The sequence below is a fragment of the Calonectris borealis genome, chromosome 3, assembly GCF_964195595.1.
Source record: "Calonectris borealis chromosome 3, bCalBor7.hap1.2, whole genome shotgun sequence".
NCBI classification, from domain to species: domain Eukaryota; kingdom Metazoa; phylum Chordata; class Aves; order Procellariiformes; family Procellariidae; genus Calonectris; species Calonectris borealis.
This window is the reverse complement of record NC_134314.1, coordinates 110,723,072-110,747,861: the sequence shown is the minus strand read 5'-3', so window position 1 is coordinate 110,747,861 and position 24,790 is coordinate 110,723,072. Positions and strand designations below refer to the sequence as shown.

The 24,790-nt window shown below is 41.8% G+C and overlaps 1 protein-coding gene across 1 annotated transcript in view; it reads right to left on the bottom strand.

Annotated features, from left to right (window-relative positions):
• The window catches only part of ALK (ALK receptor tyrosine kinase), a 316,153-nt gene that overhangs the window by 18,891 nt on the left and 272,472 nt on the right, over positions 1–24,790 (bottom strand). Inside the window, exons 12-19 of the mRNA XM_075147934.1 lie at positions 13,553–13,715; positions 8,953–9,103; positions 6,335–6,466; positions 5,244–5,388; positions 4,196–4,378; positions 2,639–2,737; positions 1,521–1,673; positions 203–301 (exon numbers count right to left, since the gene is read on the bottom strand). Coding sequence (XP_075004035.1) covers positions 203–301; positions 1,521–1,673; positions 2,639–2,737; positions 4,196–4,378; positions 5,244–5,388; positions 6,335–6,466; positions 8,953–9,103; positions 13,553–13,715 — 1,125 coding nt within the window. The remainder of the gene's footprint in view (positions 1–202; positions 302–1,520; positions 1,674–2,638; positions 2,738–4,195; positions 4,379–5,243; positions 5,389–6,334; positions 6,467–8,952; positions 9,104–13,552; positions 13,716–24,790) is intronic.

Below are 24,790 nucleotides of genomic sequence, written 5' to 3'. Positions count from 1 at the left end.
GATGCAGTCAGTAACTGAAACCTTCTCAAATTGCTCACTGTGGTTAGAAATCTGAAATCTGAAGTTAAGGCATGTGTGTGGGAAGGTGTCATTAAATACAGCAGTAGCTAAAAACCCGAATCCTTTTGCCTCCCAGGGCCCAATTATCCCTGGCTCAGATCCAGTCCTCATATGAAAGTACCTTTTGCAGAGAAACACTCACCTATCATGATTCCTGAAAAAGCCAAAATTAAAGCAGCCACCAATGCTGAAGTCACTACAGACAAGACCAAGGAGAGAGGGAGATGAACCACTGGCTCAGCTGTAACAGAGGCAGGAGAAGAAGGAATTACATGTTTGAAATGATCTTCCAGCAGCCACTTTTTTGCAGACAGATTTTTCTGCTCTTCCTTCCATTTACTCATCTGCTGCTCCTGTAGTATAGGAGCAACCTCTTGCATGATCAGGTCTCAGGATCTATGACCTCTAATACCTCATTGTTTCACTTTCCTCAATTAACATCAAGCCGTTAAAACAGATGGTTTGCTATCAACGAATTAACATGTGCACTCCCTGGGTATGAAAACAAGACCATAAAAACAAGGGGCAGGAGGTTGGAGGGGTGGAAAGAACATTACATTGCCAGGGTTAAGGTGCTGCTATCAATGCCAAATCACAGCAAAAGCAGAAGGAGGACTGCAATATATCATCTCCTAAATGCATCTAATCCAGGCAGAAAAACCTGATAACAGTAAGTGCAGTACAAAGTATTCCATAGCTGCAAACTCACTTGGGACCACAAGGCATTCAATGACCATCTATTAAGGTTTACTTCACCCTGGCAAAATGACCGCGCTTTTAACCCATTTTGCAGATGGGAATGGTAAAAATAAAGAACAATTTTCCCATGCCAGTGACAAAGCTGAGAGCAGGATCCCAAAACCCTGGAGCCACTTGCTCTAACTGCTGGGCAAGAATATGAAGGAAACCTAGTAATGGAGCTCTGAGCCCTTGGTTTTTCAAGTAAGGCAAGTACAGGCACTGTCTTTAGTTTTCCTCAGAGATCTCTCACGCAGAATTTCTTACAGATTCTCCACCTGCACCTTGTATGTCCAAATCCACAGGAATTATATTCTTCACCTTGTACATTTTTTTGGTTCTTAAGAGGACTGACCTGGAATTTAAGATTAGCTGGAAAATTCCTTCAGTGAGCAAACTTTCATGACTTCAGAGCAGAATGAGAGCATCAGCACAACCAGGCACTAAATTTGACTCTTCTCAGTGCTGCCCAGTATGCCAAACATATACTGTAAAGCAAACCAGCAATGCTGCTCTGTGCACCATTCCTCAGCACTGATGTGTCTATATCCTAGCAAAATAACTCTGCAGCATATACCAGCAGGAAAGAAGGTAACATTCAACAGAAACCAGTTTTAAGAAAGACTAGATAACACTTTCAGGTCTTACAGTCCGAACTACAGATTTTTGCCATGCATTTTCTGTTTAACATGCTGGCAGCCTACCCCATAACACATACTTACCTATGCAAGACACACCATCCTCGGCCAACTCTGTGCCTGGCTCACAAAAGCAAATGACTTTTTGAGTCTCAAGATCAACACGGCACTCGTCCATCTCACAGTGACTGCAGTTAAGATGCAGCCTAATATCCACCTCTCCGTGCCCCTCTGTCACTAGGGAGTGGATGAAAGAAGATGAATTAATTACTGTAAAGATCATTCACATCATTCCCTTGGGCACTGACAGAAACGGGACATGGTGGTCACGGTTGCCAGATGGGGCAGGGTGGGCCCTGTCTAAGAAACCGATTTCTCCCCACCTTCCATAGCTCCTGTACTTTTCTCATGTAGAAAATAACATCCATCCAAATTAGCCCCATTGCAGTTGAGGTACACTTGGCTTGCTTTGAGCAGATAGTCCTACCAGGTTAGCAAGGAGGCTGCTGCCAAGGCTAAGGGAAACGTGGCCTTTCAGCGGTCCGTGGGGCTCACCCTTTTCTTTCCTGGCTTTTACTCCCTCTGAGATCAAACATTGCGATGTTTTCAAAACTTTCTGACTGAATCTATCAGGCCAGAGTGCATCTGTATTTGAAAATACTTCTGGCTGTTCTAAAGCAAACACTTTTTTTGAGCAAATAGATATTTTTGTATTTTCTGAACACATCGCACTGACTTCTGGGCAAATACAGGCTGGAGTGGCAGTATTTATCACATCCACGCACTGCTGGGCAGCACTGCACTGTTTTCTCTAGAAACTCCCTGGTCCAACTTGGATACTTTGTTGAGGGATGCTCTAAGGAACATGTTTGTTAGTGAATAGTCAGGTGCTTTGTCTGTTTCTTTCCTAAATTATCTGAACTATGAGGTTCTGTTACCACTTTCCTTGGCCAAAATTATTCTATAGGCTGGTAGACTATATTGTTGGGAAGTGTTTTCTAATAGCCTTGATGTTCTCTTCACGTGCTTTTTTCCTGCTACTTCTGTTTATTCTCCATTGGACTTTGTTATGCTATCTTTCTGCCTCCTCATGTTCATGACGACATTAAGCTGTACCCAAAGGGTTGTAAAATGTCCTACAGATGCAAACTATTCTTAACGTGAAATAAACACACTAGAAGACTTCTGACCAATATGAATACCTTTAAGTGCTGGAGTGTATAAAGTACCAATTGGATTAATAAAGGACACACCATCCTCCCCATCCATCTCTGGATCATTGTCCACTGCAGCATTGCCACCTATGTCAAACCAGAAGTTATCTTAACAGGCTGAGGCTCATTGGCACTAAAATACAGATAAGCATTGCAACATGCATGACTTTAGCATATTTAAGGAGGCATCCAAATGAGAAAAGAGAATAAATAAAAGTATTTAACATATAGGGAACAGTTAGCGTGTTGTGGCATGAACCACTGGTCTTTTATCTCTAGAACTTCAATTTAATAGCAGCAGATTGTGACTAATCAATTTCTTAGCTCTCTTTTAGGCAGACAGTTGCAAACTAAGGCACAAACTTAATCTTTAACCATTTGGATGCTGTGAAACATATAAGGCCTTCTTAAAATTAATGTCACCAAGAGACTGGAAAACATCAATACTCAAGGGCTAAGTTCAGTACCCTTGCTGATCAAGGTATGTACTGTGTCAGCAGACGGCATGAATAATCTGATATCCTTCCTCTCCTTTGCACCCTGAAAGCAGGGTGGTCCACCAGGAGTGGAGACTGAAGGAATTTATGAGTTGCTCATTTGTGCTTGGGCATATAGAACATATTAGAGGCACAGTACGGGCCATATATTTTGTACTACAAGCATGCAAAGATTCCGCCACCCCACCCAAAAATGGCTTTTCCTCTTTAACCATCTTCAGTGAAATTAAAATTATGTCATGTGAGGCATTCTGTTGGAAAAAGAAGCATTACACAGCAACATTGGTACAAAACATGCATTTAATCATTTAAACTCATTACTTCCTCTCAGGATTTCTAGTCTATCATACACTTGATTTAAGCTGTGGAGAACCAGGGGTTAAAAAGTCCACCACAGTGCAGATGGCTGAAGAAACTATGTGGCCCACGAGATTATGGGTTAGTAGAGATCTTGAATACGGCCCACACCAGTTATAATCAACATAATGCCATCTGACAGATGTCCTGAGACCCCCAGCACATGAAATTAGCTCCTTGTTGACTGAAGTCAACACCACCATCATTATTAAGAGGGGTCCTGGCTGGCAGCCTGAGCCTCTGCTCCCAGAGACCACCTGCGCAGGACCAAGGCCCACCCACGGCAGGGCAGGGTAGAAGAAGCTCCATCTTTCCCCGGCATAAAGCCTGGCTGCCAATCTCCAGGACCAAAGCCCTCAAAACACAGGTGCTGGCAATGGGAGCACATAGCCTGTGGCTCCTCTTTCTTCAGCACTATAACCCCAAAATGGAAGGTTCAAGAATCACAGCAGGATCTTGATGGCACATTTTGCAGAGCGCAAAGCCAGGATTACAGCTGAAGGACTGACATCTGGCTATTTGCTCAAAGACTAAATGCCATACGTTCATCTAGTGCTAAAAAGGCAACACACAGACATACTAGTACATAACAGTCAAATACGCTATCTACAGGAGAATTATCTATCAGCATTTTGCTGATCATTAGCACTAAAGGAGGGGAAGGGACACCTTGAACACGAAGCCACTTTACCTATATATCCTCCGCCTCCTCCACCTGAGGAGCACCCCCCTCCACCCCCTCCGAAACCCCCTCTTGTCTCCCACCCCCACTTCTTCATGGCCTGGGGGCAGGATCTTCCTCCAGTAGCACCTTCCAGCAAGGATTTTCCTGACCACAGGAAGGAAGTGTTATCATTCCAGCCACCTCCACCACCTGCAGTTAAGAGAAGAGAAAAGGCACAGGTAGGGGTTATTTTTATGTAAAAAACACTGCAGGGATCTGCAGAACAAGCACTCCTTCAAAGCATCTCAGCTGAAAGTAAGAATCTCATGCCTTGGTTAGAAGAGGGGATGTGCTTGCTACACAGTGCTACAGTGACCTTTCTGCAGGGCTTTTGACCACGTTAATCATCTGCACCTCTTTTCACCTACCATACAAGGACAAGTATTTTCTATGGAAAATGTAAAAAGGTACCCCTGACTACTCCCCAAACCACTTGCTTCTGCCTTACAGAGCCTTCCCTTTCTCTTTGCAAAAAATACTTTTGAAAAAACCCTATGTCAGTTCTGAAGTGAAATAAAAGGAATTTAGTGAAAGGGATATGAAAACATGTCCCAGCCCCACTCTAAATACAACATACTCACCAATGACTCACTTTCAGCTCTGCTGGTTGTTCAGTCCAACGTCTCTTCACAGAGACTTCTAGCCAGGGTGCAATTATGCTCTTTCTGCATAAGCCAGGGAAACTGTGAGTATGTCTACACAGCACAAAACAGTGCAGGGAGCAGGACAGCCACATTGGCACTGCAAACTCCCACATCAAAAATTAAACAACTTTGCTTATGAGAGGTACTACATTATTTTGGGAGAATGTTGCCATTGCTATGGCTATATCATCTCCAATACCCTTATTTAGGCCGAGTATTCTGCACTGTGGGTACATCCTATATGCATGTTATACTTCCATGTTCCCCCTAAACTGTGCTTTCATGAGTTTCGCCTCACCTCCTTGTGAGGAGGAATCTGGGAGTACCACATATTCACCAAGGTTTTATTAAAAAGAATAAACTTTCCTTACCTGCAGCTCCTGAGTTTCCATTCAACCCTGGAATAGAGGAATCATTCTCCAGCCTTTCTGGATGAAATGTGTCTGTTTTGGCCCTGTAGGCCCTGCCACCACCTCCTGCTGCAATTATCAAGGGGACCGGTTCTCCATTCTCCATCTTAACAAATTCAGAAATAAAGGCAGTGTTCAAACTAAGTCAGACACACAAATGGAAGTTCAACCACATGCTAGTTATTGCATGTTGCACTAAGCAGGCATCTAGGACTGCTCAGCACTACAAATTGCCATTGCATTATTTATTCATCCACATCCAAAAGATTAATGAATAGCACTAGTCCCACCAAGTTCTGCAACACAGGACAGTGGCATCAGCAGCTCTGTCAGTTGTAGCTACAGTGCTGAAGGCTCTTAGAAAGCTTGTAATGTTACCGTGTGATGATTTTCGTCAAATGAAATAGCTAAGGAGCACCGGTCTGTACAGTGCAATACAGTGTCTCCACAGGTAAAGGACTGCTACAATGGAAACTGTCTGAGCATGCGGAGTTATGTAGAATTATGTAGAAGCTGGGGGATCTAAACATATCGTTAATGCCCAAAACTGGTGTTTGGAATGAGTACTGTCTCAGCTAGTACATGACAGAAAAGATCAGTGGTCCCTAGCTATAGGGTTGCCAACAGAAAACATACAGGCTATCCTCAACTTTTCTTGTCATTGCACCGTATAGGCCAAAGGGGTAGCTGAAGTCTAATGTTCCACAATGACAGATGAATAAAGTCCTGTGGAATTTGCCCTTTGCTGTAGAATTATGCTTCAGCATCTCAGCTTGCACTGAAAAAAACTCCAGTTCAAACTATTATGTTTGCAAAGGAAACTCCAAGCCACTGACGCAGTGTGGCCATACTGGGTAGCAGTTCTAAGAAGTGTGAAGGGCCAGTGTGGCTCACTACAGCTATCAACTGGAAATGAAGGATACCTGGAGCTCACTTTGTGGACCCTTCCCCAGAGGTGTATAAAGGGTTCTCATATATTTCAGGCTGCAATACTAGAGGCAAGGGGCAGGATGTGTTTATGCTGAAGGTGTGTGGGGACTATGTTTCCATACCTTAAATATGTAAGTTGCACCTCCCCCGCCTCCACCTCCTCCTGCCCATTCATTGACGCTTCTGTTCACCCGTATCTCTTCTTCAATCACGTTGTTCTCTCCAATGCAGACTTTCTGTATAACATCATTAGTCTGCAAATAGAAGACCAGGTCTGAATTCTGGTAAGAAATCTCCATGTCCTTGTACACACACAGGCCTCGAGAACCCTTCACCCTCCCAAACCAATAAATTGTCCTCCAGTGAAACTACATAAGCAGAAGTAAGTGAATGCTCTTCTAGAAGAATCTTGCTTTCTGCTTCAACCTTCATCAGAAGAATTTGTTGCCATTTTAATTGAATTATTTTGAAGCAAGCTCAGTGCTGATATCTATTACCCTGTAAAATAAGCTCCATAAGCTTTTAACATACAACATGTAGCAGAATTTACTGCAAATACTTCCCAGCATTAACTATCTGTATTTCACAAGTAGGGGAATGGAGTAACTCGGCGATGATGTGACTCGCCCCCTGTCACATAACAGACAAATGGCAGAAACAGAGGGAACCCAAGTTTCTTTACTGCTCTTCCAGTGCCCCATTGGTTGGGGCCAGGCAGCCAACGTGCATCTATCCAGAACTAAGGTGTATTGGTGGCTCACGTAGATGTACCAGAGCTAGCTTTAACCTAGGTAGTCATAGCATGGACATAGCAATGAGCTCAGCATAGACTAGCTACCTAATATTTATCTAGACTTCCAAGTAAGTTTTGATGTTGATCTGATGCTTATGCTGTAGCAGCAATTTTACTGTAATTACCAGTGCTAGCTAGTTCAAAGCCTACCAAAACAGCAGCAGTGTCACCTTTGATTGCAATGTTGACCTGATGTTAAAGAAAATACCTCACTCAAAAGCCTCCATATTTCCTACTTAGCACTTTTTTCCCCTCCACCAATTAACACCAAATGTAATGAACCTTCTGTATTAGGCAAATGACTGAATTCACTAACTGACGTCAAATACAGCATTAAACCATCATTTATAAGTACTTCTGGACTATGATCTAAGAGAGGTAACTGTTGCTTTGTTTTTAAATTGGAGCACTAAATGGCATGACAAGCAGGACTCTGCTGTGAGTATTTGTAAGTTGCAAGCTTTGCTTCCAGCTTATTTTACTTTATGTGTTTCATCTCAGCAACATTGTCTTGTTATGCACACTGAACTCACTAAGTCAACAACACTTTAAGGGAAAAATGCACAAACAGTTATAGTAGGATTGACCTTCTGTTTCCTTCTACTTTCACGTATGTGTTTTCTTTTGGAAGAGGAACATGATAAAAGCATCCTCAAGTTACAAATTATTCTGTTGACCACAAAATGTGTCCTAGGTTGTGCCAGAGAATGAACGGCATCCATTTTGTGTGTGCAGACTTGACTATGGAACTAAACAATCCTCCTTTCCCTAGTCTTCCCTCTCCTTAATTGATTTGGAGTTGGGTGGGGATGATTAATAAAATGACAAAGTCAATGACCCAAAGGAACCACTAGATTACAATTGAATTAAAAAAAAAAATCCTTCATGGCAAAGACGTAACTGATTACAATCCAATCTAGTAAAAGTCCCTTCTACAAGTCAATGCAATCTCTTTGCCTCAATGAAAGAATTACATTAGCACTCAATAAATTCTCACTAAGATTACAGTGGCCTGCAGTTTAATGAGTCTATATATTACACTCAGCTGGAACGTCCTAGTTATAGACGTTAGATGGAAGTTTGAGTTACGACATTTCTCATTTCAAAGAGGCTTCATATTAACGGTTTGTTTGTAGATATGCATAATTCCAGTTTTAACATTATTTACTTCAGCACCCAGCCTCGAGAACCCTTCTTTCTTGTCCACATCCTTCAACCTTTCTCTGCTGTAACAGACTGCTAAGCTTTCATCTCTTGGATGCCAGCCATTAACAGTTGAGAAATGCACAGCATTTAAATGTCCAGCTCAAACCTATAGGTGAAATTTCATCAGATAATGCTTGGTTTCCTCCATAATAATCTCCTATTCCCTCATCCTCCAAAGAATACTAATAGATTATTGTGCCTGCAAATAGTGGCAGTTGCACCTTTCTGTGAAGGCATTTGCAGCAACGATTGGTTAGTAATACAAAAATCAGGACTGACCCTGATTGTGATTAATTTGTCTCTCTCATTCCCGTACAGAGAATAACCAAACAGGCCCTGTGAGGTGGGGGTCTCCAGAGTTGCAGAGTACTATGATAATGCCAGGGCTGGGCTCAACGGCAGAAGACAAAGCCCTGTGAAGTCAACCTTGAAGACTGATCTCCAGAGGAAAGGAAGGCAGGGTTGTGTTTTCTCTCCGAAAACCCACACAGATGCTCTGAGATATGCAGATCAATCAGGAACCTGTAGTTATTATCAATGGGGCCTGAATGTTGAAGAGGAAGTGAGCACAGTGATATGGTACTTCATCTTTCCACACTCATGCCCTCCAGCAAAACTGTAGCTATCCCTTGAACCATATAACCCAAAACCCCTCAAGGACAATGGTTTTCTCTGTAAATAGATAAAACTCCATGGATTTGTAGAAGAGATTAAGGCAAAACAGAAAGGGCAATCACTTACACTAGGACAAGCATCTTCTCCTTGCTGTCCCACCAAGATATACAAAGTATCATCCTTCTGGAGGTCAAAAATTCCCAGCACAGACACGCCGTGGGACCGCACCATGGTGTTCTTCCCTCCTTTCCCACCAGCAGCTCCATAGCCTGAGATGCTGCAGGAAAAAGAAAAGAAGAGCCTGGCACCTGAGTTGTCCCAGACAGGTGGAAGGTAGTCCAAACAACTTCGGGGCACTGAGTGTTTTGCACACCTGAACTGTACACAGTGTCACAGGGCTGTGCCCTGAAGACCTGACACTCTAAATAAACCTAAACCCAAAGCTTGAAGACTGAGGTTCTCTGCTCTACATGGACCTATGAACTTGAGTAGCTACAAAACAGCTTCTTTCACATTAATTCTTGGGCAAACACTCACTGAGGACAAAGTGAGCAAGTCCCTGTAGTTTCAAACTTTAATGTATGAAACACATCTTGTTTCCCAGAAGGCATACCCTTGAAAGGTTTGCAGGAAGGAAGAGAAAGAACAGAAGCAGGAGAACTGGTAAGTACAGCACATATGGCTAAAGAGAACATTAAGCATGAGATTGACAGGGGGAAATTTGAGAAAGCAGACAGCATAACTGGTCCTGGTAGCATGGACCAGATGGGAAACAGCTCTCTTATTCCCAGGACCAGAGGAATATAGAAGAGTAGATGGATACGACACTACCTGCAGTAAACAAGGAAGGCAAAAGCCCCCTGGCTAAAGACACAGTCACCATGAACGTCTCACTGTCTCCAGCCAGGAGTGGCTAGGTTGCATACACAGGCTGCTGCAGTCTCAATTAAGGCTCCAGGACTTTTATTTCAAGCAGTCAAGATTCAGAGGTTCTTACTGTTGTTGATCTACCCAAAGATTTGGCTGTACCACTGTATTGCTCAGCTCCTCCCTCTCCCTTTCTAAGTACATAAACAATTTACATAGTTAAAGCAGCTTTTATCAAAGGATTTCAAAGCACTTTATAAAAATCATGATAAAACACACATCTCTGCTTCAACAAAAGACAGAGTTACTCAACTTTCTGAGCAAGTGAGTGATGATGGTACAGCAAGCTCAATTTAGATCTGAAATAAGCAGGTGATTCTCCACTGACATTAGTAGCTTTGCAGCTATTTCCATGAGAGCAAAATTCAACCTGGAGCATGTAAAGAGTGACTGCAGGGCTGAGAACACAAAACTTCCTCTCGCTTCCTACCAGTTACAGCATAGGTGCTCTGCTTTAACTCCTCCTTTCCTCTAGTACCTGGTTGGTTTTTGCCCAGCAGAGTCCTGCATGCAAACAGGCTACAAAGCAGAACGAACCAGGTTTGTGAGCACCCTGAACAGGCTGGGCAGCCAGCTCACTTTCAGCCAGCAACTTGCCTTAATGATTAGCATGAGGAACTCACCTTGTGATACTGCTCCGCGGCAGCCAGCACGGAGCAGTTCTGATGTCAAAGCAACTATGGAGCACCAAGTGCCTCATAAAGCTCATTAGATCCTCGCAATGTGACATGATTATGTTCATGCCACTGGTGATAACCAAAGCAATCATTCCTCAGTAAGGCTGCACTGGAGCCAGTAGAAAAAGTAATGGACAAAGCACTGGGCTACCCTGAACAGATGCTGTATGAATCTGAAGACTGAGTTGATTTGCTGTTGAATTTTGTACTGGCTAATGAGGTGTACTATCAGGCACAGCAAGCTGGCAGGGCTAATTGGCTGCAATTAGGGGCCATATTTTCTGTGTATGAACAGATTTTGCATACAAGCGATGATGTCAGGAAGTTCAGACATCAAGTTCAGAACCCATTTTGGCCTCATTCAAAGGCTGCAGACAAATAAAAATCGGTAGATTCAGGTGACAGTCTTTCACTATTCAAAATGGGTGTCACTATTTAAACAGATGGGTTATCTTGACTTCAAGTTTTAGCAGGATCCCTTTCCTTAGGCACAATTTTCTTCTACAGCAGGAATCCTTTCAACCATATCGGCCCTGAAGAAAGATTCAGACCACCCTGAGTAGATATAACCAGAACACAAAATACCTTCCACTGTCTTCCTCCTTTCCTTTTACTATGATACTTGTAGGAACTGAAAAAGAAAACTGCGTCTTCAGGAAGGATCAGGATAGCAGAGTGCACTGGCTGTGCAAACCAGGGCTGGAGAAAAAAATCCACCTCTAGGTAGACAGGTCGTGGGAAACACTGGAGCTAGTTTTGAGAATATGAGAAAAAGCAGTGCCTAGGCTGGCCAACTTAGGACACCTTTTGGCATTCCACTGTGCCATGTTCTTGTGCTAGCTTACAAGAAGGGACCAGAGAAAAGAGAGCACAGTGGAAGTGACAACAAACGGGGCACTCAGCAAAACGGACCAAAGACTCTTGCTTTAAAAATTGAAAGAATTCGGATAATGGATGATAACGTGTAATTTATCTCATAGGCCTAGATATGGGATGACAAGACCTTCTGAATGCTTAGAATGAAATCTGAAAAGAAAAATATTCTTTCATATTGCCTAACCTTATTGTTATGCAATGTGCAGTCCTGTGGGAGCAAACCACATGATTTTGTCCATATCAGCATTGGAGCATGTAGGACTCCAGTCTTCAAATGAAGCCGCCTACAGTGTGTGGCAGCCCACCCAGACCTTCACAGATGATGGGGTTTTCGGGGTGTGGTTAGCCTGTGCTAGTAGAGTTTTGTGCAAAGTTGAGCTTTCTGTCTTTGCATTTTAGTAACGCATATTCTGCCTCACGTTCACACAATCTATATCCTTCTTATGCAATTACCAGGAATGTAACTCACTGCTCTACGTTACACAGTGTAAAACACACTGATATGGCAAAACAGCAGCTTTTTTAAGAGCCCAACAGCCAGCTGGAGGATTTTATCTCTGGGTCAGGTATACTGGAGATGGCTATCAGGCTAACTTACAGGACCCACAGTGCAGCAGGCCTACAGGGGAGAGCTAAATACAGGCAGTGGGTCCAGACTCTGGGAAGCCCTAGAATTGATATTGCAACTTGACGTTTTCCTAAGGCTATGCTATACTGGGGGACTCTGCTGCCCCTTCAGCAACCCAGAATCAGGAAGATGTCAAGTTAATTTAAGCCCACAATTGCCTCCTCCTTTCCCCAGACTGTGAATTCTCTACTATAGCCTGAAGAGGTGCAAAAGAGAACATCATCCATTTATATACAGGTTACCAATGACATTAGCCATCTATTATCTATACAGAACCTAAAAGTCTGTTAGGTCATTTATAGGACTTAAATAGACAGGTCCTTGCGGCAGGACCTGTGGTTTGTATTGTGTAGCAAAAATCAGCCTACAGTTGCACTGGAATTCTGGCTCTTCTTGGGCTGTGATATTAAAGAAATGACAATGTTGTAAGTTTATTGCCTCTTCTCTTTTGGGCTATACTTTATAACCATATTTACTGAATGCCAGTCCTGAAAAATTCTATTCACCTCAGGCAACTCATTTTTGATAGCTGAGTAAAATATCATTAATGCTTTTTTCATTACCATCAATCCTTGTGGTTATAGGCACTCAGACAGAACTTGTGCCTAGCCTAGCCAGCTTCTCAAAACTGCTTTGCAGTAGACTTCTGTTAGAGACTGACATCTATCCTCAATATTAATATTCTTTTTCAATAAAAAGAAAAAAAAAGAAGTTTTAACTGAAATTTGTTCAAAGCCTTCAGTGAAATGTTCTCTTTGAAATCCATAATACCATCACTGGTTTCAATAGGGAATATTGCATGAAAAAAACACCACTAGACAGTCATTGATTCAAACAGCTAGTTCTGCTTACAAACTAATGTATGTAATGGCTTGATGTTACCATTCAGATACAGTGAACTAAACTTCGATTGTACTTCTTTCCCCAGCAAGAGCAAAAAGAAAAAATGATTGGTAAAAATCTGATTAAGTAGCATTGAACCGTATCTGATCATCTCCCTTTGAAAATAACTCCACAGAGGGATTTAGGTGTCAGAACCCCCAGTATCACAGAGCCTAACATTTAGGTGGCTAGCTTCCAAAATCAATTCTATAGTGGTGAGCCAGGCTTACAGGCTCAACTTACCATGCCTAGATTCAAAAAAGTCAAGATGCTGAGCAGCGCTTGATGCAAGCTGTCCCATTAGAAATGCTGACATACGATTGTGCCTCCTATACCAGGTGAAGAGTGGGAAAAACTCATTCTGATCCCACAATTCAACGGATGACATATGGGATATGTATGTCCCTTGGCCTGAGGAGGTCAAAACACTTGATTTTCAGCTACTCATAGAACCCTCCCAACCTGTAACCATTCAGGCTAAAGATTTGTCTGCCTCAGATGGTTTCTTCTCTTTCTTTTCTTCTCTCTTTCACCTTTTCTTCTCTCTTTCACCAAAGAGTCGCATCTTCCAGACAACAAATCTGAGACTGGAAAGGTTGAAAATCACAGGATCAAGGAAAAATGAAACCCAAGCCGATCTGGCCAAACTTCTGAATATATGCCTAGCACGTATCTGCAGCTTGGATAAGTTTCAAACACAAAGATGTATCACGACAATCAGTGACGGTTCCCTTACCTGTATGTGTTGGTTGCTGGTACTCTCCAGATCTGAATGCCTTGGAGAATTCCTTCAGCTCCTACAATCACACTGAGGTTGGAGTTCCTGTAGGCATTGTTGCATTGGCTCTGTGTGGGGCCATAGGGTCCACTGGCACCACATGTTGTGAATAACCAGTGATCTGAAATGAGGACATACACAAAGCATGATCTGAACATCCAAAGACCAAGTAGCTGTTCTGCTCTTTATTCACTCTCTCTTGTCGGACCAAGAGAAGAACCTGGCCCCTGAGGTTTTAGCCAGAACAAATACTCACAGCCTTTTAAAAGACTCATAATGATGTGTATTTCAGTATTCAACAGCTTTTCATCTACATCTCCTGAAAGTTATCACAACTATGAACACAGCTTTACTTTTTTTGAGGCTCAAAAAGGTGAAGATCACAGAGTAGAGTAGAGCAGAATGCAACACAGACCACCTAGTTTTGGGCTCTGCTTTCTGGGCTGTTAAAGTGCACGCTCATAACCTCAAGACTGATGCATTTTAGCCATTTCAGTTTCCACAGACATTTGATTATTGAATTTATTTTATATGGGAAAGTAGCTGTTAATTAGATAAAAACCTGTAAATACAATATCATCTCAGTGATTAAAACATAACAATAAACTAATTGTATTTTGAATAATTATTTGCTCACAGGAGATTCAAGTTAAGCTTCAGAACGCAAAACACCTAACTGAGGCCTGTAAAACAAGCATTCAGCTCTGCGTGTTCTAGGCCAGATCTTCGGGTGTAAATCAATGCATCCCTATTACAGCCATTTTCATCAACTGGAAGTACTAGCCCTGTACAAACAGATTTCTAGAACAAGGCTTTGCTAATTTGTGCTTCAAAAATCTAATTTTTTAATTTGAATACATGATGCTGAAAATGCTGTCCTTTTCCTTAAAGATTCTTAAAGGATATCCTGAAAGGGCCAGCGCAGTTGCAAGACCACAATGCTCTTGTAAAACCCACCCTAACATATTTGCTAGTATATCAGGAAATATTTCATATGTAATCAAAACTGAGATCTAGATGGTAAATAAGTGGACTAAGCATTTTTTGTGGACATTACATGATTTATCATTCATACTTATTAACAAGCTAATATGCACAATCTAATAAACTCCAGTAGTTAATTCTACTGCCATTAAAGACAGAAGACTTGAAATACATCTAAAGAACATTATTTCTACAAATGATCTTGGGCCAGCCAGCCCTCCTTATGGCTTTCTGAAAGGGCACCATTTTTCCCCCCAGCTTCCACTAATGTAATACAACACATGCAGACTCTTTCAGCGATGGTACTAATTAGCTCAGATAGAGCATTAGCTTGATCTGCTTCTTGGAATTTGGAGCTATTGTCTAAGCAGATCTCATCTAGAAATGATGGTCTGCATGAGTCTGGATGAGAGAGGCCAGCAGTTCTACCATTACTGTTACTGGAGAGGTTCACCCACCAGAAATACACCACCTCAGTCTAGCCAGGCACAAGGTCTGAATTACCTTTTCACAAACTAAACCTGAAGTTGAGCTAAATTCCTTCTCACAAAAAAGTTCAATGCATAAAATGGATCAAATAATTTGGCAGGACTTTAAGAAATAAAGTGGCTGGCATTTCTGAAAAACCTTTGTAATACAGTCTTGGCTATTCCAAGAAGCAATGCAAAACTACTACTTTCGGAAAGCTTCCCAATCTAAGTACTGCTGAGAGAATAATCTCTTCCTTCTTACTGCAAAATCTACGCCACCCCTCCTCAAAACTCCCCTGCAAGGGTCCTCTAGAGTTTTGCTACTGTTATTTGTTTTATATGGATTCTTACATACTTATTTTACTTATTTCTCCAATCCTTCTGCAATGAGTGGCAGTATAAAGTCTTAAAAGTAGTAGATAGCAAATGGAAGAATTCCCCTCTCCTCTTCTGCCTCCAATGTACCCCCCAAAAACCCAAGAACACCAGGTAAGAGGAGAAAAGCACCTAAGAAAGCAAGGCCTAAAAGTTCCTAATGAAAAATTCTTCTGTAGCTCTGATATTGACAGTCTTGCACCAGTTACTTATGTTTATTCTTGCAAAAAAAAAAACCCAAACAACAACAACAACCCAAAACCAAAGCAAAATCTCACACAAAATGGAAGATGAGAGACTCATTCTGTCAGCTATCGCAGTGATTTAACATTGCAATATCCCAGTGGGCTAAGCCACCTGCACTGAAACATATGTTTAGTAAAGTAGGCAGGTAGGTGTCTTCGTTTGGAACAATAAGAAGCCATTTGGATGTCTCCAGTGAAACATCAAACATGTTCCCAAAGGTAGAAGCAGGTGACCTTCAAGGGGACAATAAACCCAAAACATGAGAGAATCAAAATGGAAAACTGGAAGTGATAAAACCTAGGACAGATCACAGCACGTGCATACTGCTGCTATGGTTAAGCTTTGCATTTCTGATTTACTCCCTTTAAATAAATCTCATTCCTTAGGTATCATCTGCTTAACTGGCCTTGGCAAAAGTATCTCTAGACTATCATACATGTAACACACAGCACAGCTGGACCTGAAACCGGCAGCTCTTGACTCCCACTAGGTTCCAGGGACAGGGGATCAATGAACTGTCTTATTCCAAAATGCTTTTTAATGGCCCTCTGTTTCCTTAAAAGCCCAATGCCCTGGTGGAAAAGAAGAAAAATGTCCTCCTGCTGCAAACATTATGCCTTCGGACTTTGAATTGAAGCAACCAGAACAACTTTTGTATTTTCTGCTTCTTGGACAAACTAGAGGGGGCTCATTTCCAGTGCAGAGGCAGATCAGGGTAAGAGCAAACAGTGCTGGTAATTTAAGATTAGTGAATGTGCATCTAAGCTCTTAGAATCTGGCTTTTAAAAGCATGAGAGTACAGGGAATGAAAAACCGCAGATGTGTTATACCAGGGAATATGTTGTAAGGAACCTGGAGATGACTGAGCACAGGAGGTACTGTCTTAGATTTCAAAAGCGGTCCTGTTGCAATCGAGACAGTGATACATACAACATTATATGTAAAGCCTCCCAGATTCTGCAGCTGCTGCAGTGAGTGCTAGCAGACACATTTACTTGCTTTATTCAGGTAGATGTAGACAGGAATGGGAGAAGACTTGTTTCAGAAGTAGCAGTGCTGGGTAGTGATCTTTGCCCAAAACATTGCTGGAGGAAGTCTGGCCCAAGTGAAGTCCCTGGGGAGACTGTACCTGATTTGAACCAGCAAGGATCTCAGTAAAGCCTACAGCCAGGTGTTGTGTGGTCTCCTCATTTGCCACTGCTGCATTGACTTGCAAACAGTCCTCCTCCTGTTTATATGCACTTTCATATGTGATACTGAAACCTAGTCCAACATGTAACAGCTTTGTCGCTGAATTAAATGGGACAGAATATGGCATGGGAAGAAGTCGCCCCTCATTTCAACATAATTAGGACAGATGGGTCTTAGTTACAATTCTGGATACAGACTAAAAACCTTGCACTTCCCTCCCTCTGCTCTCTTAAACATTTCACAAAGCCAGTCCTCAATCTGCAGATGTAACTGTAGCCCAAGACCTTAAACCACTAACCCAGTAACAAAACAGAGTACTGCCCATCTTAGATAACCCACCACTTCTTTTTTTAAGTAAGAATAACCATTCACTCCCTGTAAAGTATTGATTTTCTCCTGATTCTAGAAATGACTGCAGCATGTCTCATGAGCTCAGAGAGAGCATTTCTACAGATTGCTGCATGCCACAGCAGTTTACAGTAATTCAATTTGAAGCATTATTTTGATCTCCAAAGACTAAAGCAACAGCACTGAATCGAAAATCCTTAAGCAGCTAGGTGAGAAGCATAGATTTTTCCCATCGGTGCACAACTGTGGTCTGTCACATACTGCACGGCATACGTCTCCTTCCTTCTGCAGTGTGCGACAGGCTAACATTGCCGGCACCTCACACCCACATGATGGGGAAAAAAGCAGGACTCTCCAGTCTAAATCTTCCCAAACAACTAGCAGATTTCAGAAGTTTGCCCAACTTCACACAAGTTACAGATGCCCAGAAACAGCTGAGCATTCCCATGGTGAAAACTAACAGGTATTCAATGTAGGGTCCCTATATATTCTGTCATTGGCAGTTGCAAGATGCTAACTGGGTTTAAAAACTGGAAATTCCTGTTTAAGGCTGGGGAAAAAGAAAAGAAGTGAAGATTACACTGCGATTCAGAATTGGGGTACTACATTTCAGTGAATAATTTATACATCAGTTCATTTGACGGAATCCCCACTTTCACAAGAAATGTGGCAGAGGAAACATTTGGTCTTCTGCTGTTCACCCACACACCTGCCCTCCTCAAGCTCCTGGCAATCTCCCCAACATATTGCTAAGGTTCCAGCAGCAATATTTTGCAAGAAATGCCATTTTGGCTCTATTAAAACAGATTTTAAAAAATTCCTTCTTCCCAACTTTTCTTTCCAAATTAGATTTACCGATATATTTACGCACACAGTGACTCATGCTTATTTTCTTTTGCACAGCAGAAATTCTAGTTTTCACACAGCTTGGCTAGATACATAAAATGCACAGCAATCAAGGCACTGGATTTCAGCCACAGCAAAGGGGACGGTGTCCTGCTCTTGGAAAACAAAAAGAACAAAACCCCACAAGACTTAAAATGACTAATTCATTTGAAGCTCTGATACTATTTGCAGGCACTGCTGCAAATAACAACCAGCAACAATGAAGAGAAAACAGTGGAGCAAAGCCTAAAGCACATTTGTACTTCTAACATAGAAAGCAATTTCACTGGCACATACAGCACATAAACTCCATATCACAAAACAGACAGGCATTTTAGCTATACCTCAAGGGCCTAAATGTATTAACTGGCATTTGTTACATTAAGCTGGTTTGAACTGAGGTTCAACTCATTCCGAACAAAAACTTTACTGTGATTTGAGAAAATTACCAACCAAGCACCATGCTACTTGGCTTATTTTGGAACCTAGAGTAACGCACTAGTGAAATGCATCAGTGCTTTAAAACAACGTTTAGGCAGCTCGTGGAACTTGCTGCCACAACCTCTATTCAGGCTAAGAGGCTATCCCTACTTCCAATAGAGCAAAAAAAAAAACCATTAATAAGGGCTATAAGGACTCATGCTTCAGGGGCAAAAGAACTCCAGTGGCTAAACTTCTGGAGGCAATTAATTCTGTTAGTTGTCCTTCAGCGAGTTCATTTTACTTCTTCCTTTAAGGCAGATGTCATCAAACTTGATGCCATAAACAAGCAGAACGCTTGCTTCATCTATTTGTAAAAATATTCACAAGCTCCCTTACAATACTTGGCCAATATGGGAAATCAGAGGCTTACAGGAAATTACGCATCTTAATCTTCACTAACATTTGGCTGCCATTGGCACTATGGTATGTGTGGAGGGATATACTTGGTGCATGAGCAATCTCAGTTATGCATTACCAGTAATTCCAGGGTTGGTCTGTGCTGAAAGTCTGTAGGCAAAATATACTACAAGCATATATAAGAAACATGTTCAGTGATGTGAGGAAGGAAAAATCTTTCAATTTTGCTTTGGGTTCTGTTGTTTAACAGTGTCCTGTGAGCAGTAATTTGAGATTACTACCTTTTCTGGGACTAAGTTTGCCAGAGATTAATGAGGTGGTGTGGGGGTTTGAAAGATGATGGTAAATGGCAGAAATAGGCTGTGCTCACAATCACAGTCCCTGAACTGTTAAATGTGTCTTCACAATTATATTAATGGGATATAAAATGATCATAGAAATTAGTGAGTTTTGCCAGCAATACCAGAACCAGTTACACAGGTGCAGCTAGACTAAGAGGAGGCCAGCTTTTCAAGTATTTATGGAGTTACTATTTCTACCTCTGTCTTTCCATTTTCTAAATGAGGGCGGCAATGGAAGACTTGGACATGTTTTTCAGTTCAACAAGAAGAGCATCTGCAGTGATGACAAATGTATGCCAGATTGATCCTGAGTATCATTTCAAAGAAATACTCAAAGCTTGATTCATGCTTTAGATTTTTCTTAAGTGTCCATATAAAGGGAACACTGTCAGGGCATCCTTATAGCAAATTATCTGTGGTCGCTATAACAGGGCAAGGGCATTGCTGACTTTGAACAGCAATGAGAACGGCTTGTTTCTTGCTATGTTCTGTAACCAGAAACTAACAAAGCAGCATGAAGAAAACTAATTTCTTTTCTCTTATATTTCACTTAAAAAGATAGTGGGAGGCTTCCATAAAGGGTGTTAAATGAGACATGCTACTAACTTTTTGGAATTTGTTTGTTCACAATTACAAAGGATTGTAGAAATGCATGTTGGATAACAAAGACCAAGTTGGGTGGAGGTAGAAAATTATTTCAAAACCTTTCCTGAGATTTATAGCAGTTTCTGCACAATTTAAACTGCTATTCTTAAGTGTAGGCAGCTTTAAAATTTAGGTCTAAAATGTGTGAATTGCCGTCTTTATTTCAATTGTATGATTAACTCTGGAGAGCATTTATGCCAATTCAACTTTGCTATGTTGGGATCTGCTTGTATGCTGATTTTCAGTATTGCGCCTTTGCTATTTTCAATCCTACAGAGAAAGCAAGTGTAAACACTGCAATAAAGAAATTCATGCCTACGTAATCTGAGATCCCACTGTCAGTCTCTGAACATTTTCTATCATTGTTCAGAATGCTACTTTTGTTGGGGGGAGGGCACAGAGCTGTTATTCACTGTGTTAATTGATGCTTAATACAAAAATACAATTCTGCAGATACCTTTATTGCATTATGCCAACAGTTCAGTTAGTATAATTGCACACAAAGAGCAACCAAATGTAATTTTCTTTTACTTAATACTCGCTCCGCTGTTCCTTTCAGCTCCTTCATCTGATTAACTAAGTGACTCAGAGTTCTTCCGAGAAACAGCCATGTAAGTACTCATAAGAGGACTCTCCCTGATGCAAAAGACAAAATCTGTGCAACCACTAAGTGTTGTGAGGAAGAGACCGGAGCTGAAGGAAAACAATAATCCAGTCTGGATAAGAAAATGATTTGATGACAGTTTCCATGCAAGAAACCATGGTCACACAATGGCTGGTAGATATGCAGATGAGATGGGACAAAACAATGCAAGATTTGAGGGGAAAAAAGGTTAAACTTTTTGTACATTTCACAACACACGATTTTTGTACTGTGTGCCCTGACACGAGTAAGTTGTCAGTGGGACAGATGAGAAGCTGAAACATCAAAAGAGAGGCTACCCTCATGGTATTTACAGCCTACTCAGAAGCACCAGAAATCTTTAATTAAAGCTTGATTGCTCTATGTCTTGTTATCTCCTTTTGCCTACTGAGAATCCTATTTTGTCTCCTCCAGTTTCCATGATAGTAATTTGTTTACCTAGAGTTCCTCATTATTGCTCACTGTATCTTTATATGCCTGAATTTCCCATATTCTGGCTTTGTCTATAAAAGGAAATTGCATTGGTTTGATATAAATTGGCTTTTTAATTGGTAGTTAAACTCCCGGTACAGAAATGCTATGGTTTGAGCAGCTTTCAGTTTTACTTAAACTAATAGCTAATCAATTTAAAAACGAAGCCAAAGTAAGCTTGCTTTACATCAAAATAAACAGTGCACAGATTTAGCCATTTCAATCAAAAATCCTAGTTCCACTGAAGTTATTTCAATCTTCTGGTGTACGTAGGTTCTCTTACAACTTTTTTTGCAGGCTTCTTTTAGAATCAAGTTTCACCTGCAACCTTTCAGCAAGAAGCTGGTATGTCAGCAACTAACATGTCATTAATTAATTGAAAAGGAAAACATTTGCATTGCTTGGTGATCATCTACCTAATGGCCACCTTGCACTGCAAGTAACTGTGACTTGAAACCAGTTGGTCGTGGTCATCATCAAGAAACTTGAGAGAGTAACACCACCACATTACTTGTAGTAATTTTGGGTCTTATTCTCTACACAGCGCATTCATCATCCCATGTGTGACACATGACAGTGGTTAACAGATTTCTGGAAGCTTTAGGATCTTTCACAGCGTGGCTGCATTATGTGTTTTGAATCTTTGGTGTACATGTCGTGGAGGTATGCCAAGCCAAGATAAGCAATAGCAAGGCTGAAGAAATAATTCACTGGGTATAGGGCCTGAGAACAGAGAGGACAGGGAGGTTGATGGTGATGACTATCGCTTCGGCTGAAAATGGATTTCCAAGCACAGGCAAAACAGGCAAAACCAGCAGGTGCATGTAAGAGGTTGTTCTCAGTTACAAAGGAACAAATCGAGGCCCATACCCTTGAAAGCAATGGAGCTTCTTTGGATTTACTGTCATGTAAACAAAGTGGTACCTTTCTTTCAGATTGTACTTCCTGCTGTGTAGGCTGAGCTGGCTTGGAGACTTGGGGATGGCATTTTATTATCCTGTTGTCTCCTCAGCTATAGGAACACAGTTCTTTGTTTTAATATGATTTCTTAAGAAGGAAATATTATAGACTGTGATCCATCACACAAGCCAAAGATCACATTAGCTGTAATTACTTTTGGCTGAGCTCATATTGGTCAATGCAGTCTTTGGGACTTCAGGGTGGCGCTGATGCTGTTGGTTCACTTGCACAACAGTAAATACATGGCCATCAAAGTAAAGGCCTTGACAGACTCAGCCTGAGGTTTCTTAAATGCATTACAGGATGCAGAAAGAAACAAGATTAAAGCTGGGTAAATGCATAGCCCAGGGACCAAACAAGCATCTGCACTGTTTACTGAGAGCAGGGACTCAGCAACACAAAGGAAAAAGGTGATTCAGTGCTGTGGTGACCCTCAGAAATGCAATGACTTCCCACTGCAAGAAGCTGCAGCTTAGCCTCTCTGATTTCTGCCCTGTCTATACCGAGGGCACAAAAGGGAGAAAATTGCTGTAGGAATGATTTCGAACCTCAGGGGCTGGAGACAATTTTAGAACATGAACAGGACCGAGGATCAAGGAACAGGACCCAGAAATTAGGCAAGCTGGCTTAGATACCACAGGAATTGCCTTGAATTTTCACCCCAAGGTCATAACACATTATTTTTGTTGCTCAAAGTACCTCGGTGGCCTTCTCTTCTACCCCCAAGCAACCTGACTCCCATTATTTCTACTATCCAAGCATTTCTTTAAATTGCATTCCTCAGACAGGACAGGGAGCAGAAGATCTAGATGTTCCATCATTTCAGGTCTAGTGAGAAGTAGGAAGTAATAAAATTCTCAAAGAAACCTACAGTCACAAGATTTCTAGCCTAACACCCACACATCCACTTTACATTACATTAACTTTGCATCCAAACTTCCGGCCATTCTCCAATCTGAAATTGATATCTGATGGCTTTTATGTTACTAAAACAGTAGGTACCTTGGAAGGAAATGTACAGCTGCCTTAGGGAACTACATCACCACCTAAGCCTTGACATTGCTATGGAAAGTCAGCCAGAAGTCCATAATCTACACCTGTGTACGGATCCTACCACAATATCACTGACCTAAGAGCAATGCTGAAAGCACTTAAAAGTAAACGGTGGCTCCACTTACAGGCAGGAAACGGAGATACAGGTATTGAAGGGAACACTTCAAAGGATCTGCAAAGAGGACGTAAGGATCTTTTTGGAAATTATACCTTTGTAACCAGCCCAAGCTCACACACGACATCTGTAATAGAGCTAGACACAACCTTTATAGCAAAAGCACAGGTCCACCCAGCCCAGCATCCTCTCATATGGGCTCACTCCCTCTGTCTCATTCTCCTGAGACTCCTGTAAGCGCTCCTGCACTTTTCTTGCTGTATGATGCTCAGTACATAAAATATCAATAAGGTCCACTTGATGGCAACTTGGCCTACACTGCAGACTGTATCATCAGCCTCCACTGCCAGAGCTCACTTCACAAGAGTTCAGGTACCAGCAGCTGCCCTGCTGCGGCAGCACGGAGTGGGCTTATACATCCAGCTTTACAGGCAGGCTTTGAAGACCGTGTGGAGCTTTTGACCACACTGACCAGACTGCTGTTGGTATCAGAGCTAACACCACTAGTTCATGTATTTCAACAGTACACTGCAGGTAGCAAAGTGAAACATAACCTAGAATAGAACAGACTCAAAGAAGTCTTTCTAAGATGGAGGAGTGGGAGAGAAGGAGGCAGCAGGAACAAATCCCTGGGCTTACTGACAAAGTAAAGGAGGCATACACCAACCACGCCCCTGATCTCTACCTTAAGAGGGGTGGTATTTCAACTTGGCAGGTAACTAGCCAGCCCTAAATGAGGAGAAACAGCTGCACACAGTGCTGAGGGTGGCAGTTATAGCAAATGCTCATCTCTCCTGTAGTCACCCCTCATTTCCATGGTCAGCCCTGCTCCCCCAGGCAGGCTGGAGGTTGTGGCCATCTGAATCAGATCAGGAAGAGAAGCTGGCAAGAAAGAGGGAAGGAAGCAGACTGAAATAGAAATGCACATGTAGAGCCCAAAACAGATATTGTGAATGTGTGGGCAAGCCTGGGAGAGGGAAGAGGCAAATATTTGGGAGACAGTGATGTGAGGAGGGGGAAGGAATGGAAATCTTGCATCTATTTGGCCCACGCTGCTACAGTTAAGCTGGAAAGGGGAGCTGGGGGACAGAGGAGAACGAAATAACATTGACCATACAAGACTGACATTTCTAACTAATTAAAAATCATGTTTTTAAAACAAAGTCCAATGCTGTACTCTTTCAAATGGGCAATTAAAATATCACTGAAAAAGCGAAGCTATGTTATTTCAAACAAAGCCTATATTAACTAGAGATGGGTGTTCAGGTTACCACATGCTGGACTCAGTCAATTTGAACACTTTGCCTTGATTCCTGCCTATTTTTAAATGACCACAACACTAAACAAACCTATCTTACAGTTTAAAGGCACTTTTTACTTCAAGAAGAGGCTCCCTCGGGTTCTTTCTTTCATCAGCTTGCAATCAAAATCCAAGTTACAGTTAACAGCTAAAGGTAATTGCTTTCTAGAGCTTGTTTTGTTTTGTTTTGTTTGCAAGGGACTTGAGAAAAGCTCTGAACAAAGGCTTTGGTAAAAAAAAAAAATAAAGGAATCATATCGCATTTAGCCACATCTAACTGAAATCTGTACTAGTTGGAAATCTCTGCTGTCTAAAAATGCTTCTCAGAC